This window comes from Plutella xylostella, chromosome Z (genome assembly GCF_932276165.1).
Source record: "Plutella xylostella chromosome Z, ilPluXylo3.1, whole genome shotgun sequence".
NCBI lineage: Eukaryota > Metazoa > Arthropoda > Insecta > Lepidoptera > Plutellidae > Plutella > Plutella xylostella.
In genome coordinates, this window is record NC_064012.1 from 8,638,899 (window position 1) to 8,657,192 (window position 18,294).

The following is an 18,294-nucleotide window of genomic DNA, read 5'->3' on the forward strand; positions in this document are numbered from 1 at the left end:
TATATGATAGGTTTTGCTTAAGGTAAAACTTTACTTTAAAATTTAAACATAAAAATTCGAGATACTGATGTTTATTTTTCTTAAAAACGTGCTTGGTTAGACTAGTACCTACTAACCCCTATTTCCCGCTCAAACGCATTTATCGTATTATTTTAGTATATAAATGATATGTTATAGTATTACCTACATTAATAGTATTATATGGATGTATTCATGTTATTGCTTTATGTATTTATTTATTGTAGTGTTTAAATTTTCTTTCTGATTACACCATTACACCATGTTTGCCTGTTTACGAGCGCAGTGATTAAAAAAGGTAGAGATACCTACTTATACCATGGAAGCTCTAAATGAATTTGGGTCCGTCGGAATAAGCAGACATTTACAGTAAATTAGCAACTCGGGAGGAAGAAGCAAAAAGCGAAGTGCTATTCAAAAACCTATTAACGCTCGCCCTGCCGGCCCCATTTGAATCTTGATAAGATTGTTATCCTCATTTGACAGTTCTCTGCAACTATTAAGTTTAAATTAAAAACAAAGAAAAGATTTAAATATCATTTGCTAACATGAAATGAACAAAATTACCGTTTTTTGGCAGGTAGGTGTACATTATTCCAATCCAGTAGTAATCCAGCACGCCAATACACCAGTATAGGTTGAAGTTATTCATGTAGGTCTACCTAGTCCAGCACTGGAATGCCTCTGGCTTAGAATAATGTGCACTGCCGTCATTATGCCAGATAAAAGATAACCCTGTGTCAAGCCAGTTTATGGAATCTTTAGGTACATAATATAAATGAATCGTTATTTTTCGAAAATGACGTATTTGCGCTGCCGCTTGCGATGAAAATAAAGTAAGTAAGTTGGTACTTAACTACCATAATATAATTAATATAATGTAATGATCGTAGCTATTCTGCTATAGTTAAGTTTATTTTACCCTTCCACCCCCTTTTGCCGCAGACGGGATTCGAACCAGGGGCTTTCGGTGCAAGACTCCGATACCCCTTGGCGATTATCTATTGTATATTATTGTCGTGAGCATAGATGCATTTTACTTTTACTTACCCTGCACTAGTGGATGAGACACAGCTGCATTTGTACTAAATTTAACTGTGCCAATTAGTGCACTAATGGCTTGATGACATGTTTGAATTCCAACAGCGGCAGCAACTTTATACACTAACAAAATACCTACCTAGGTAGGTAATTTTAACCTACCTAAATAACAGATCCATTGTTTTCTGCCGAATACAGTTTTTTTCTGTAGTGAAATTCTTCAGTTACCCTAACTCCCTCTTGCATGGTGATATTTCATTGCCTTTCATTCCTGAGTTTTCTTACAACCAGAATAGGTGCATCCCGCACAACAACTTACCGAAATAATAACACGAAAATCTCGGAGCGTTTCCATCTAACGTTGTTGCGGCCAAAGAAAGCCAGGTCTGGTTATAAATCATTTATGCAAATGACCAGCAACAATGAAGCAAAATATAGAAAGGGCGCCCCACGGAACCCTGTGGCGGCGGAAGCGCTAGATACTTCCCACTTCTGACGGGTTTACCGACTGCGTCCGGTGGCGGCCTCCGCCCGGGAGCGTTTTCGAATAACTAACTAAATAGTAGAATGCGGAATTAGTTTAGTATCTCTCAATGCGTGCTTGATTGTACGAGTCAACAAAGCTTTATTAAGTTTCTATCTATAACTTTGGCTCTGCACGGTCTGTGGTATAGGTTTTGCTAGCTGCGCTAATAATGAGGCTACACGTTGCTTTTGAGTAAGAAAATTGCAGACACTTATTTTATCCGTTTTCTATTAAACCACTTTACACTTTAGTACTTAGATAGATACCCCAAAAAGAGTAGATAGCTGTACAAATATACTAAAGTTAGGTACCTACCCTATAATTATGACAACTTTTTCAGCGGCGTATCTAGCTGAAGTATAGGGATTTTCTATTTTCGGTGCTAATAAAGTTTTAACCTAAGCATTTCGAGCTGACACGAAAACTAACATGTCAACTGGAAGTGTTGCGTTTAATGAAAAAAACAAACGAACGAAGAGCGCTACTGGGGCCCCGATGCCGAAAAAAATACAGAAATGAAAAATGGTCGTCGATCTGCACTTCACTAAATAAACACGACTTTCGGTTCAGGTGAAAAAGTCAACGTGCGGCCGCGGCACGGCTCTGTTATCGACGTCGATAAACTCGTTAAATGCGCGTTTCACCAATCACAGCGCCGTATTCATGGCGAATCGCGATATAGTGACGTTTATCTACGTCGATGACGAACCCGTGTAGCCGCAACTCACTGCATCCATTTATTTTCGATGAGTAGTGGTTATTGAATGTGGGGCCATAGGTACCTACCGGGCTCGATCACTAATACCTGTATGAAATAAACTCCCTGACATACTTTGATTTTTTTTTTACTTTAAGATTCTTTCTATACAACAGTAATTAATTAGCTTACTCCTTCCGTTAATAAAAATAAATACCTTCTATGTAGGTACTATTGCTAGCTATATTTCAGTCCTACACTCTTCCACCAAACTCACTCTTCCTCTTACCACCAAATTGGAGGGCAAATGAGCCTCGAATCTTTAGATCGTCAAAGCAAGCTCTTTTTTAAGCTATTAAGATAATCCGCAACCAAACACACCAACGAAAACATTCCATTACCCAATAGCAACATGTCTGTTGGTGTTAATTTAAGATGTTTTAATTTTGTAGATGAAAATAAAATTTAGTTTCTCGCATAAATGTGGGAGTTAGCTACAAAAGCTTCATTATTTACTGGACAGCGTAGGCTCTTTATTGTACTTATTGTTTTATTCTACAGTAAATACTTTATCCAGTACCTCTTTTTAAATAAGAATATAATTGACTCTATATCCATTATAAAGCTTATTTGTTAAAAGTGTAAGTTCTATTTCCGTCACTCCATTATGGAATCGATACGGTTACTACGTTAGCTGCTAAGCTAATACTATTATACGTACCTGATATGAGTGTAATGTTGTTATGAACGTCCTAGATAAACTCTAAGCTTAACCTAGTATGTAGGTACAACAAGGTTGCTTTATTTATTAACTTTAATTTTAATCTTGAAATCCCTACCTACTAATTATCAATTTATTATTATGATGCGAATGGTAACTGGTTGCGGTGACTAGGTACCAATTCTATTCTCTGTAGCGGTGTAAGTACCTGTACCTGGCTGTCTTGAATGGAACCTTTGTACATTATATCCGCTAGGTCTAAACGTTCTTCCTAAGCTTAGACCATTTCCCACCACGCTGGTCCACAGCGGGTTGGTGAGTTCACATACCTAGATGTAAATCTAGATATGCAGGTTTCCTCACGATGTTTTCCTTCACCGTAAGAGCGATGGTATACATTATACTTAAATTCAAAGAACTCATATTGGTAGTTACCATGTCAGTGCCCGGATTCGAACCCGCATCTATAGGGTAGGGTGAGAAGCGGGCGCTTACCCGACTGAGCTACCACCGCTCCACTGGACTAGGTAGGTACCTTTTAGCAACTGTTGTATACCTCGTCGTTGTATTAAGGTGCAGCTGTCCTCTTCAGTCTTCTTATAAGTATTAATAAATATAATTATTATTGAACTACTATACATACTCGCGAAGAATGAAAAGTTCCAGTGACGTTAAAAATAATAATATGGAATGGCAATGGCTGGTGGAGTGGTGGAACATTTTCATTGCCCGTGAGTGTAGATACTGTGTATTTTGTAGATATTGTGTATTTTGTATGATACCATGAACTCGTCTCTAAGGAAGACGACGGAACCTAATTATTATTTACTCTGTGGTGAAACTTTGTTAGTATGCGGCTGGTACTGCTACAACTTAGGTACCTAAGTTAGTTTAGTTTAACATTTACGATAAATCTGTTTCTAAGAATTCGTATTTTGTAAATATTTTAATCCCTAACACGTGCGACTAAGGAGACTGAATAAAGTACATAGGTAATTAAATTCTGAAGCAAAATCATATAGTTACCTATTAGTCACGGTCATCTGCCACATATTGAAATATGTACCTACTGTTATGAGATTTTGTGTCCTAAAATTATTTTGACTCACTAAATTTAAATACGGCTATTGGAAATATGCGAAAAAATCTATTCTATTCTCTGTGGGGGTGTGGGTACATGCACCTGGCTCTCTCGAGTGGAACCTTTGTGCATATCCCCAAGGTCTAAACTGCCTTCCTAAGCTCGGACCATTTCCCACCACGCTGGTCCACTGCGGGTTGGTGGGTTAACATGTCTAGATGTGCTAAAGCAGATCTAGATCTGCATTTTACATGAAATTAACTTTCTATATTTTGCCAGTGAAAATAAAAGTAGGTACTTAGGATAAAACAGGTCCAACACATAAGAATATTTTTATCACTGTAGTTCTGTAATAATGACAAGTAAATGGAGTTACTATCTGTTTATTGTTTCCATTATAGAGTTGTTAGTTTAGTCGTGGTTATTATGCTTGTATTAAGCGAACTGATAGTCATTCGATTATACATGTGATACATTATACCTTGGCCACACCACAACCAACACAAGACCAACACTGTGTATAATATTATCTACAGACATGAACACAGAACACTTAGCTTTGTCCACGTTATGACCACCAATTAGTGCAAACATTATTGGACGATGCAATTATCTATCGTGAATTCCATAAACATAATTATAGTATGTTTAATATGTAGGTATACTACGTATTAACTATGAGAATTGATTATGGTGAGCGTTTGATAGGAAGGTACTTGGTTAAGCATCAAATACTGCCAAGTAGTTTGTTATCAAGATTAATAGTTATATGTCTAGTGCACGAGGTATTCAAAAGATAATTGAAAGAAAACAAAATTTTCTAAGCATTATCGCCCTATTAATAAAACCATTGAATTAGAAGGTATCTACTACGCAACATCACAGAATAATAACTATAGTAACTAACTGTCAAAACCTACAAACCTACTTATATGCAGTTTACCTAATCTTTTATATCGGGTGCTTGCTTATCAAAATATTGCGACTTCTTGACGCTAAAGCATCGACCAACCAACAGACAGCGCTTTACTGAAATTGCATTATTGCCTGTGAAATGGGAAATCTGCATAATATTCCTCGCCCGTTGGGCACATTAGAACATACATAACTGAATTAAAAGTAATTTAGCAATTCAGGGACTAGTTAAGCAGTGGGAAATTCAACAAATGCGCGCATGTGGGTATGCTGATGCTAGAATCAACTTGGTAGGTGTTGGCATCTAAGTGATCGCTGCACCAATTTCATTGTTTCCAAAAATGGAATTACATGTGATAGGTACATACCTTACGCCCAATAAAAGTCTAGCATAATATTTATTATCATGTACATTATGTGTCTCATACGAGTGTATAATGTAGGTACGAGTAACTTACAAACACATAAAAATATATTAGAAATAATGGTATTGCAATGGTTTTAGTTCAATCACAAATTCACACATTGTTTAGGTAAATACCAAGGTAGTGACCTAGTACCTATTACTACACTCACGGGCAATGAAAAAATTTCAACTCACCAAATTACTCCTAAACGGAAAAAGCTAGCTTAATAACGCCTTTTGTAGCATTGAAGTATATTTAACAGCGCATCAGGATATTACCAACTGAAAACGATAATACAGGGTGTTTGGGTCTGGGAATCTCAGGAATCTGGGTGCAAAGCCTTAAGGTGGTGTTAGTATAGACCGTTTAGAACATTCTGAGATACATATTTAGTTAAAATTTTAAATAAAAAAAATTGGGGACGTTTGGTGTCGGATTTTTGTGGGTGGAACTTTTTCATTGCCCGTGAGTCACGTGAGTGTAGTTAGTGAAAATAGGTACCTACCTACTTATATGTTTTGCCTCGTAAAATAACAATTTTAATCAATATTCAAACCTTAAAATGAGATTATGAAGAAGATAAAAGGAACCATAAATTAATTAATTGTTTAAAAGTGTACAGAACAGCCGATTGATTCTGTGGTGAATATAATTAATTGCTGCTCCAATATTTATTGTAATTCATTAAAGTTTATTCATTAAAACATTCAAAGTTGTGCGTACACTTAAAATAACATTGCAGGACCATATTACCCTAATAGTAATAATAGTTTGCAGGCATAGAACAACGCGGACTCAGGTGTACCCTCGGGAAGCGTCATAGCGATCTTTCTTGATACAAAAAAGTCTCCCAATTTTTGCGGGGGGAAATTTTACCGTTTACCATGATTATGTCTCATGGCACATATCATTATTAGTTTTAATTCCCAGCAATAAGGGTTACGTGAAGTGACATTTAATAATGAACACAGTGTCTTCATTTCTCTTGCCAATGAATGTAACAATTATCGATAAGTGTTATCGATGAATTCGAGAACATGGGTTAGAAATACTAATTTCAAATAAATTTTTCAAACGAAGTCACCCGCTTTTCGCTGTACATTTATACTCACGTGATAGGTCGCGAGCCGTATCGCCGTTTTTGAATGAGTACAATGCACTGAAGTTGTCGAGTAAGTGGGCAACCCGACGGTCAGATGCTTTCAAGCCGCCCCTTCGGGCGGCCTCTGACTAGGCTTAACGACTGCTGCCGAAGCAGCAACCGGGACCCACGGCTTAACGTCCCGTCCGAAGCACGGAAGCGTCCAGAAAAGAACCATTTGAAATCGGTAACTCATGCTGTACCTACCAATGGCTGACCGTGTCAGTTGTTCCTTAACCTCAGTGATCAGTTACGATTACTGAAGCCAATTCGACTACGGACGCTTCCCAACTATGACCTTTTTTGTCGATTAATACATATCTACATACCGGTACATCACTATTGCATTTTTTCGACATTGGTTGCTAGGAAACAGCTAATAACAATAAACCATGACCAAATCTGTGATCAAATCCGGAATCCGGATATTCTATGAATTGAAGCTGTCATTTTAGTATGTAAACAAATCATTTTCTATGAAACGAACGCTTTGCCAACTAGATTGAGTCTAGTGAAAATTGAGACTGCAACTAGTTTTTATAAATCGGTGGGCCTTTCTGGCCTACCACCCCGCCAGAGGGGAACGTCTGCCTATTTCGTCTCCAGACCATTCATACTCAATGTTTGCAGGTAATTACACTAAAAAATAATATGGAAAAATATTTTACTTATATTTTTTACGCGAAAGCGGAAGGTTAGCTGTCATGAACATTATAGTTTTTTACATAGGTACATGTCTATGTATATGTATTTATCCACAGTTCTTTTCTAGCGAAAATCTCAGTTTACAAGCTAAGTGGAGCGTTATATACCAAATACTATAGACAGATATAGGTATATACATACACAGTGAGCAAAGACAATCGGGGCACAACAGGAAATGAGGTAACTACTGAACAGGATATTGTTGGGTATTTTACCCTTCAAGCGAATTACTATAATCTGGATTATTATTCTATGTCTCATTCATCTATTAACGTTTTTTATTAACGTACACAAGTGTTAGGTAGGTTCCTGTAAAGTGAAGCAGGATAGTATGTACACGGACTAAACCTGCCGAATATTTCATTTCAGACCAAGGTGATATTATGTAGGTACTTTAAGCATAAAAATTCTAGGGTCATCGTCGTTGCGACCATATTCATTTGGTTATGAATGATTTTTGTAATAGGTAGGTACTTATTGCAATTTCTATTATAATAATCAACGATGAGGCTTATAACTACTTATAAGTAGTTCCTTAAGTTAATTTATTTTAATAAATTGCCTGCTAGCTTAACACAAGTGGTGATGTAATTTACTTGCCTTGAATAAGCTTTTCCTATAAATTGCTTCCGACGCAATCTTCATTGAAAGTGATCTAAAATCGATTAAGTGGGATAAGGATTCGAATGCTGGCTAAAATACCGACTAGGTACTTCTTAATACCTAAGTAGGTATTTGATATTTGAGTCTTAAAAATCGGGGCATGAATATAGATAGAAAAAATAGTACCTAAGTACTAAAGCTTGTTAAAAAAATATAAATTATTATGCAGATTTGCTGATCATAAACATAGCACTGATAGGTACTTACATATTTCTTTCAGATCATTACAGTATAGATGGATAGCATATCTGGTAGAAAATTACTATACATCGTGTGAGGAAGTATGGTACTTATACAGGGTGTTGCAAAAAGGGTATACTACTCCGAAACCTACATGTGCAGCATGTTATATCTAAGCCCGAAACTGAAATCAGAATTTGAAAATACGCGATTTTTTTTTTATTTTCCATAGAAACTTTGTTGGTCACATGACTTTTACTATGGAAAAAAAATATTTTTTTCGCGAATTTCCAAATTCTGATTTCAGTTTCGGGCTTAGATATAACATGCTGCACATGTAGGTTTCGGCTTAGTATACGAATTTTGCAACACCCTGTATGTATAGGCTTACTATTGGCGATGGTATTCTTTACAAGTGAGTATGGCGACGTGGGCATTTGACGTGGATTACAGGCGATAATGTGCTATAGGTGGATCTACTTATCTAATAAGTATGTATACTAATGTTCCTTGAGGTGGATATAGTAATTTGCGCTCCTTTGATGTCTCCTCGATACTTGGTGGTGGCACAGAGGGGTCACTCTCTAAATCCATGAACGAACGAACAAATTTTTCACGTAATCGGTGTGCTTGATACAACGAGATAGAAAGAAAGAAAGAAACATTTATTTGACACACTGAACAATAAAAAACAGAAACAAAAAGAAAAAGAATACTACAATAAATATATATGAAAAAAAAAACAGAAAATAATACAAACAAACAAGGTTGCTGTCCAGAGCGTCAAAGATAGATTGATCTAGGTAGCTTTAAAACCATTTGACTGTATTAAGGGCCCGTACAGGGTGACGTGCCGCGCCAATTTTGGGTTTTCAATGCTCTTCACACAGCACACGCAGTGACACGCACACATGTAAGTTTGCACAGTGGGTCGATAAACTTTTACTCGCCAACTTTATTGACAATTATGTTCAAGTACATTTTGGGTGATTTTAGGGTAAGTAAGTATAATTCTTACTTACACTGGTAGGCACCAGGAAAGAGTAGAAATTAATAGGGGTGCCACTTTACTCTATACTCGGAACCCGATTAGCTTTCTCAAACAAATGTGGTATTTACTTGTAGAAAGGTAACAAGTATTAAAGTGTGTAGATAATAAGTTTCGGGCATCCTCCAGCCAACTGAACCCCGACGACAAAGCAAAGTAAATACATAGTGTCGCAAAAGGGCTATACTAAGCCAAAAGGGGATGACTCAAGGAGTCATTCTGGACAACTTTCGTTCTACGAGATTTGCAAATTCGCGAAAAAAAATATTCGTTTTCCATGGTAAAAAGACACAGTCATGTCCAACAAAGTTTCTATTTTGATGTATGAGGTATTGTTAGAAGCGTATTGATGGCGCGATGGTTATAGGCTATGTGACGTTCCATTAAAATGTACATAGCGCCCTCTAGAGGACATAACGTGATGATCGAAAAAATAATAATTCAACTTTGCCGTGTAAGGTATCAAATGAAAGGGCTTGATTTTCACATTACAAAAATATGCATATTGAAGGTATTTAAATAACAACACCAAAATTATTGAAATAAAAAATGATCCTGAACTACTGACGTAAAATTTCATAAAATAAAAACAACTAAAAAGTTACAAATAAAAAAATACAATTATAAACAAACGAAAAACCCGACTGTACGCTAAAAACATGAAAACAAGTCCCAATGTTAATGGAAAGTATCGCAGGCGGGGAACAACTTGACCGCCACTCAAGGCCGTTTTCTAAGTAACATTCAGCTAAATGGTGAACCCTCTGCTGGTCCCCGCCTACGATACTTTCCATTAACATTGGGACTTGTCAAGAAAACTCAACATCGGTTTCCATACTAAAGTGAACAGGACTGAAAACCATCACACTTTTTACCTTTAAATTGCGCTAATTTTGTTAGTTTTTCTGTTGAATTTTGTCCACCTTTTCTGATTGTTTTGGCCATATCTTGGTGATACCTAAATCGATTTGATATTGAAATATCTCATTTGAAAGCTTATAAGTTGACAATGTTTTTAAGCTGAAGTGCACAAAAAATTGTTGTATGAAATTCTTTTTTAATTTAACTTATTTCTTTTTAGGTTTTGAATATTAAAAAAAAATGTTTATCTATTTTGAGGTATTGTGTCTAATTTAAGTCAAATAATGCACATTTGATTATTTTAATAAGTTTATTAAGATGTTACTAATTCAAAACAAACAAAAAAAGTATTGAAATATGGCTAGTTTTTTTATTTTCGGTTTTAAACATGAAATTTTGGCAAAAATTCAAAAAATCTTTGAATATTAAATATCTTAGAAATGGTTAAGTTTCGGATAATGCATTATAGGGTATAATCGACTGGAAATGCTTTCCTCTATCACCTCCTGAAAGGATCAGGTCTACTTACCAATAACCCTGTATACCGCTTTTTCAATACCTTTAAGTACATTTTTTGGTAGCAGCATAATATTTTTACTTAATTTTAGGGTTTCGAACGTCAAAAGAAAAAAAAGCAACCGTTATAGGATCTCTTTGTTGTCCGTCTGTCTGACTGACTGTCTGTCACCGCCCTTTTTCTCAGAAACGGGTAAAGATATCAAGCTGATAGTTCGCATAGATGGGGAGTACCCCAAAAAAAATATTATGGTACTCCCTGTCCCACACAAGTAAATTGGGGCTTATATTTTTTCCAGTTATTTTGATGTGTATCCTTTTTTTTCTTTGTTGTTTTGTATAAGTATGTGTTTCTTTTCTTTAAATCTGTATTTTTTTTTTGTTGTTGCTGTCTATGTGTCGAATAAATGTATCTTTATCTTCAAATCACGCCATCTATCGTTTGTTTTTTTTGTGGCTACTGTCTATAGAAGAAATTCCGTCATTGACAATTTTACGTTACGAATTTATTTTTATTTATTTTATTTTTATTTTTACATTTTCGTGGAGAACCAACAGCATTTTGTTAATAAATAATTATTACTTATGAACACATAACAACTTGATGTCATTAACAGAATGAACTTAGTAAACCCAGTAAACCTAACACATCCAGAGGAAAAATAAAATCTCTTTCTCTCTCTCTGAAAAACATACTTAATAGCCTAAACTCGATGCTTTTAGCTATTAACATCTTTGAAATAAAATTGAGCCACCACCGTGTTACTGCCCTCATCAGATCCTCACGAGACCATACCTCAACCAGCACCAAGAGACTGTATTTTTGATCCCTAACCTAATGTTCGTGCGTACTGTCATCACTTAGATCCATTCACTATATTCCTGCTCCTCATCAGACCTTTACGAGACTGTAATGTCACGAGAATATTGCACACTATCTAATTTAATTTAATGTATTGAATATACTGGAAGAATTATGCTTCCTCAATTTCAAATCAAATTATGTTGGTGTCATAAAAGTTGAAAAAGTGCAATGACAACCAATGTGCAGTGATTTTGTATCTGTACACGATAAGATCGCGAGCTGTCAGTGCTGCCTAAACCGACGTGACCCTTCTTTGGAGGCCAGCGGCCAACTGAGTCAAACGTCACTTGTGTTTATGATTTTATAACACAGAAAGCCGCCATAGATATTTGTATGAAGATTTGAGGGAAAAAAATTGCTCAAGTTTGGGATTAATTTACACAAAATAAGTGTGTGTTTATTAAAAAACAAGGTATTTAGCGCCTAGTCCAAGCCTTTAACTTTATAATATGATAAAAATCATATGAAAATTCTTAATAATTACGACAAAGTTGTTCAAAAATCAAAATCAAAATCAAAATATATTTATTTAAAAACATGTAACATTATACAGATCTTATATCTATTCATTACATCTAAATACACTTTGCCTTCATTGGATCTGGTACTCTGTCTTCTAAACTAGGACAGGGTTCTGTATCTTAGAAGACAGTTTTCCAGTTACAGGAGCTTTGTCGGTTGATACGCGTGTATCATTTCATAGGCCTAAGTTGTTGTGATAAAAAAAAATAATAATTAAGTAATGTGAAGTGAAGTGGTCTACAAAGCAAAAGTACCTCATAGTAGTTTGTCCTTTTAATCTATATATTGGTTTTAGCTCAAAGGGCACACTAAACGTTCCGTGGAGTCGTAGTCAAAACCACGTAACCAATCTACCACAGCGCTTTTGATCTTAATCCTATTGAGAATTCTAGTATTAGTATTTTTATTTAATAAATTGTACAGTCTCGGAGCTTGGATATTGAAATGCCGATCCGCAAATGCCGTGCGCGTTCGGGGTACTGCTTGTTGTGGTTGCCTACGCGTGTTAGCTTTGGGGTGTGGATCAGTAAGTTGGTGGTATCTGCGTATGGTCTGATGTATAAACATTTTCCTAACTGATAATACTTTTGTATCTTCTTTATATAGTGCTTCTGTTGGGTGCAGCTTGGGAAGATACAGCATCACTTTAAGCACCGCTCTTTGAGCTCGTTCGAGAACAATCATGTGCGTTTTCGCGGCTCCACCCCATGCACAAATACAGTACCCGATGATACATTCACATAATGCTTTGTAGGTTTGAATTAGCAGTCTTTTACTTGCAACGGTACGCAAATTTTTAAATGCGTAAATCATCTTTCTAGTCCTCTTGGCCACTGTTGTTATGTGCGAGTCCCATTTTAAATGCTTGTCTATTATCACGCCGAGGTATTTGATTGCGTCTGTTCTGGTCAATGCTGTGCAGCTGCAGTGCTGGCCCCCGGGAATAATCTGGCGGTTGCATGGATGTGTGTGTAGACGAATTTTAAATGTTTCGGCTGGATTGGTAGAGTCCGTCATAGAAAAACATATGTATTTAGTTTTTGCTGTGTTTAGCGTTAGGAGATTATCCTCCAGCCAGCTTGAGACTCTAGCCAAGCCCGATTCAGCTGTTTCCGAAACTCTTTGCCACGTGCTTTCATGAAACAAAATAACAGTATCGTCCGCGAACATTAGTAATTCGGCATGGGGCACGCGAATTGTGCAGAGCTCATTAATATAAGCCAAAAACAGGGAAGGGCCAAGGGAACTTCCTTGTGGCACGCCGTAGGTGCACGCAGCATTATCACTAGTGTACTGATCAATACGGACTGACTGCTTTCTGTTTGAAAGATAACTTGAAAACCAGTTAAGAGCTGTCCCCCTGATTCCGAGCTTTTCTAACCGACAGAGGAGAATTGGAATTGACACCGTGTCAAAAGCTTTTTGTAAATCCAAGAATATTCCTACACACTTTTCGCCGTGGTCGAGATATGTTGTGATGTTTGATGTTAATTTGAGGACGGCATATTCGGTGGACCTGTTAGATCTGAAGCCAAACTGATTCACAGCTAGTAGGTTTTGTGTTTCAAGGTATGAAATGAGCCTTTTATTTACCAGCTTTTCTAATATCTTTGCCAAGATACATAACAGCGAGATTGGTCTATAATTTGTTGGTAACTTTTTGTCCCCAGACTTGTAGATAGGAATTACGATAGCGTCCTTGAAACGTGTCGGAAATTCACCAGTCTGTAGGCTTAAGTTGCACAAGTATGCTATGGGCTCACAAAGTGTGGCTCTGAACGCTTTCAATATCGATGTAGGTATATTATCGCATCCTCTGGCTTTGCTAGGTTTTAGCTGGAGAATCGTTTTGCACACTTCAACGGAATCCGTCAGTTGGAGCGCCATTGATCCTACAGGGGAACTACGGGACTGACTCATCTGTGCAAGGGATGTTTCTGACGTTGCAAGCTTATCGAGAGTGACTTTAGCTAGGTCAGCTCCTATGGATGTGAAGTATTCATTGACTAGATTGAGGGAATGTTTCGGATTGCTTTTTATATCCAGCAATGTGGTCGATGGAGGTTTTGATTTGGTGAGATTGCAGATGTCTTTTATTATATTCCACGTTTCTTTTATGTTTCCAGAGTGTTTTTGTAGTTGTGACTTGTAGTACTGTTTTTTTAGATTTTTTATTAGTTTATTACAAGCGTTACGATATTTTAGAAAGTGTTCTTTATAGGTTAGTTCGTTTGGACACTTTTTTGAGTTTTGGTGATATTTATCTCTATTTCTGAGGCATTTAATAACTCCTATTGTAATCCATGGTTTCAGTGGCAATTTTCTCTTGGCAACTTTAACAGTGATAGTGTTTTTTTCGATTACATCGTTTAGAGTTGAAATCAAGGTATTTGTAGTTATGTTAACATCCGTGTTTTGATAGTAGTCATGCCAGGATATTGCCGACAGAGCGTCTCCTATACTTCTCATGTTCATTGTGGTTTTTTCATACATCTTAGAAAACTTTTTAATGGGAGATTTTTCCATGCAAAGAAGGATTGGGCAATGGTCTGTTATAGGTTCAAAAACTGCAGTTGTAGCTTTATCTTTAGATTTTATCATGAAATGATCAAGACATGTTTGAGATACTGGTCGTGTAACTTTGTTTATGCCTTTCCTATACCCGTGTGATGCTATTAGATTTTGGTATTCATCAGAGTTCTGCTTTGTGCCCGAGTGCAGAGTATTGATATTAATATCGCCGGTCAATATTACAGTTTTAGAGTTTATATTAGATAAGAGTTCGTTTAAAGAATTTAGGTAAGTTGATGTATCTGAAAAACAAGGTGGTCTATAGGAACAAATCACACTATACTCGTTGCCTATCCTAACTATTAAGAAATTACCCTCTGCCAAATTTGGCTCTTCCACTGTTGCCTCGATACAATTTTTTAGGTAAACTACCACTCCGTCATTTTTGTTTATCCTATTTTTCGTATAGTGCATGTTATAGTTGTTTATTTTAGGTGGCTCTGAAGTGTTATCGTTATTAGTGTAGCATTCGGTAAGAACAAGCATGTCCATTTCAATATCCAACAATTCCAAAAATACTAGGAGCTTATCGAGGTTGCAGTATATACTGCGAGTATTAAATGTAAGTATATTGAACTGAGGTTTTGCGGAAATATTCGAGCTTATTAGTGTTTTGCAGCAGGAGAGATCCTCAAATACCAAACAAGGAATTTCCTCTTCTAAATCTATTTCATTTAAAATATCTAACTTTGTTGAATCGAATTGGAATTAGGTTAGGAACAGAAATACATGCATTAATCATTTTTAAAAGCTTAGATAGTGTACAATTACTTTAAATTATTAAGACATTCCATGTTACGAATGATAATGTGTTCACTAGATTCATTTTTCCTAACGAGAACTCTACCATGCTTTACCCAGACAAATTTGTACTGCAGTTCTCTTGTTTTTGCTCGTGCCGCTGCGTGAAGCGCCTTATTAGTCGACGAGAGATGTTCCACTACGTAAACAGGCATCTTCTCTCCGGCGATACCCAGATGGCCCGAGTTCAGCTTTTCGTTTGGGTGGGTTTTGTTGTATTGCAAACTTGAAGCCAGAAGACCGTCTCGAGCCTTGGGACGCGCGAACTGCACCACAATTGAACGTGGTCTGGACGAGCTATTCTTCATCTTGGCGATGCGGGAGCAATGTAGTATGTCATCCTCGTGAATGCTTGCTTCGACGACTCTACCCAGCTGCAGGACAGTGCTGATTAGGTTCTCATCCTTAAATTCAGGGACACACTGGATTTCCAAGTTGTTTGCCCGGGAATGCTGTTCCATCTGGTTCATGCGCATACCCAGGTCGGCGATTTCGGATCGCAAAGCACAGTTTTCTTTTTCGAGTTGCTTAGCCAAAGTGTTGCTTGACTTAAATGTACTCCTTATATCTTCAAACTCTTTATTTATAAAATCCATTGACGTCTTTAAAGCGACAACCTCTTCCATTACCGTTTTTATTTTAGACTCTATTACAGAGGTCAATACGGATTTCATTTTCGCCATTTCCTCATTCAACACAGAGCGCAGAACCTCCCGGACATCCTCCTTTGTCAAGTGGTGTGTCTCACATGAATCAGCAGATACTTGATGATTCTGGGCCTGTTTTTTTCCAATCGGCGTATCGTCGTTGCGATTGCGACGAGAAACATTGCGGCATCCTTGGCATTGCCATATCTTCTTATCAGTATCTGATAATTCTTTGTATTGTACTTTGGATATGTCCAGGCATTGGTAGTGAAATTGGGTTTTACAATCCTTACAACATAGTAATTCATTAGCTAAAATACTTTTCTTGCATGTAAGGCACGGCATTGTGGATGAATTGGATCGCTGTCCGTGTGTATATAGGTATCCAAAGTTTCGCACGGCCAAAGTCACGTTACCGTGGCTCAGTGGTTAACACGGCCGGGTCTCTAGTAGTCGCGCCGCTGATCGATGGTTCGAGCCTCACCTCCGGTCGTCTTTTTCTATCTTTAATTGAAGCTCCAGTAGCCGCTGTGCGTGACGCAGGCGATGAGAGGGACGCAGCAATACACAAAACACTATGGCGCCGGGTCCATATGGAGCACACCGCAAGATAGTAAGAGAGGCGCCGAGACTCGAAAAATAGAAATATTACCAAAAATTATTAAAAATCGGATAGCAAGTGACACAACCGCTCTTGTAGAGTGCTCAACAACAACAGAGTGTTACAATACGGGAGTGTGATTTTCTGGTTTTTCGTCATATTCTGAATTTTATTTACAGTTATCCATAATCATTTACTTGAATTCGAATCATTCAGCACCTAGCTAGACTCTTCGGCTACCTGTGTGATTTTTTTCAAGGTTGTAGAGCATCGTTTACTACATAATTCTATGACAATGCCAACCCTCGATTCCCCCTTGCAGACCCTTAAGCCTCGAAACCGTAGTATGTCAACTTTGCGATTAGTAGCGGAACATTGATAGAGCTTTGGTTCGCACAGCGCCCCGAAGCTTCAGAAAACTGCAGCGCAAACCACAACTCTATCTAGTTGTAATAAGCATGGCGATTGCGTGACAATTATCGTTCGTCGATTTGGAAAGAAAATTCCAGTACCTTCTGATTACATATTATAACTTTGGTAACGGCTGCATCGGTTTCCACCATGTACCTCGTGTCTAGTCGTAGTACCTGCTCGTAGTTATAGGTTTGTACAATCTCTTTCGTCGCTTTGTTGGGATAACGACATAATTGTATTAAGTTTAATTATAGTCGTAGTGATTTAGTATAATTCATCCAATGCGCATAGCCCCCCACAAATGACGGTCGCTACATTCAGTAAAATTGAACTGACTTACCCTTTTAGAAGCTTTTAAATGTACTTGTTCAGTTAACTACATTCCAGTCGCCCCCGTGACAAGATTACTCTGTAGTTGGTGACTGTGGACTGTACACACACACCCTGTACAGTTTACAGTTGTTTCATTTCCCGTAGTTTGTAAGTAATATCCGGATGCTCAAAGGATTTAAAGCTTAAAAGTGCCGGTGATTGGAACGAACTGTTCTGCTCTACATATTTTTGTATTTTTTTTATGTTGACGGAGGCTGAGCAAATTCATTTCGCGGCCACCTCCCATTTCCCTTTGTTTACTTTTTTACTATTGGACAGTTGCAAAGTAATAATAAAACGTGGACAAATGTACGGGGACCAGCGGATTCCTGCGACAAGTTTCCAGACAAAAGTTTGGAGTTAAAATTGCGATGGCAACTTTACTTATTTATTAAATTCAAACTTCTCATTATCAGAATGCGTAAAATTTTTGTGGGCCCATTTACATCATATAAATTCAAAGCCATTATGTCAAAGTATTTTAATATTCATCAACACGAACAGTTGAATAGAAAGTTTGAAAAGTTGATCACCAAAAACATGTGAAATTGTCGGCTTAAGGTATGTAATTAATTAAAAACGAAAGTAGACAAAGTGGAAACAACGTAGGTACACGGCAAAAGTATTTTTCAATTATAAATTTTCGTAATAATATCAATATCACTCGTTAGAGAAGTACTTATTTAGGCGGCGCCTAGATGATCAATTATATTGCGCAATATTGAAAATTGTGCAATATAGTTCATTGTCTAGGGTTAATATTGAAGATTGCGCAAACGTCATTTGGATTAAAAGCGCAATTCTATCTTATTGCACACTAAATATTGCAGAATGTTATTGTAGGTCTAGGCTCCGCCATATATTCCTTGATATCACTTGTCGGGAAATGCCAACAGAAATTATAATAATAATGTACGCATGTAGGTATAATATACAACTTAGAAAGCTTACCAGCCTCTGTGGAAGACACGCCATAGGCGA

At 37.1% G+C, this 18,294-nt stretch overlaps 1 protein-coding gene across 1 annotated transcript; it reads right to left on the minus strand.

Moving 5' to 3' along the window:
• Positions 1 to 15,245: 15,245 nt before the first annotated feature.
• On the minus strand, positions 15,246 to 16,271 carry LOC125491293. The gene has a single exon (XM_048632882.1). The coding sequence runs from the start codon at positions 16,269 to 16,271 to the stop codon at positions 15,246 to 15,248; it is 1,026 nt and encodes a 341-aa protein (XP_048488839.1).
• Positions 16,272 to 18,294: the final 2,023 nt, after the last annotated feature.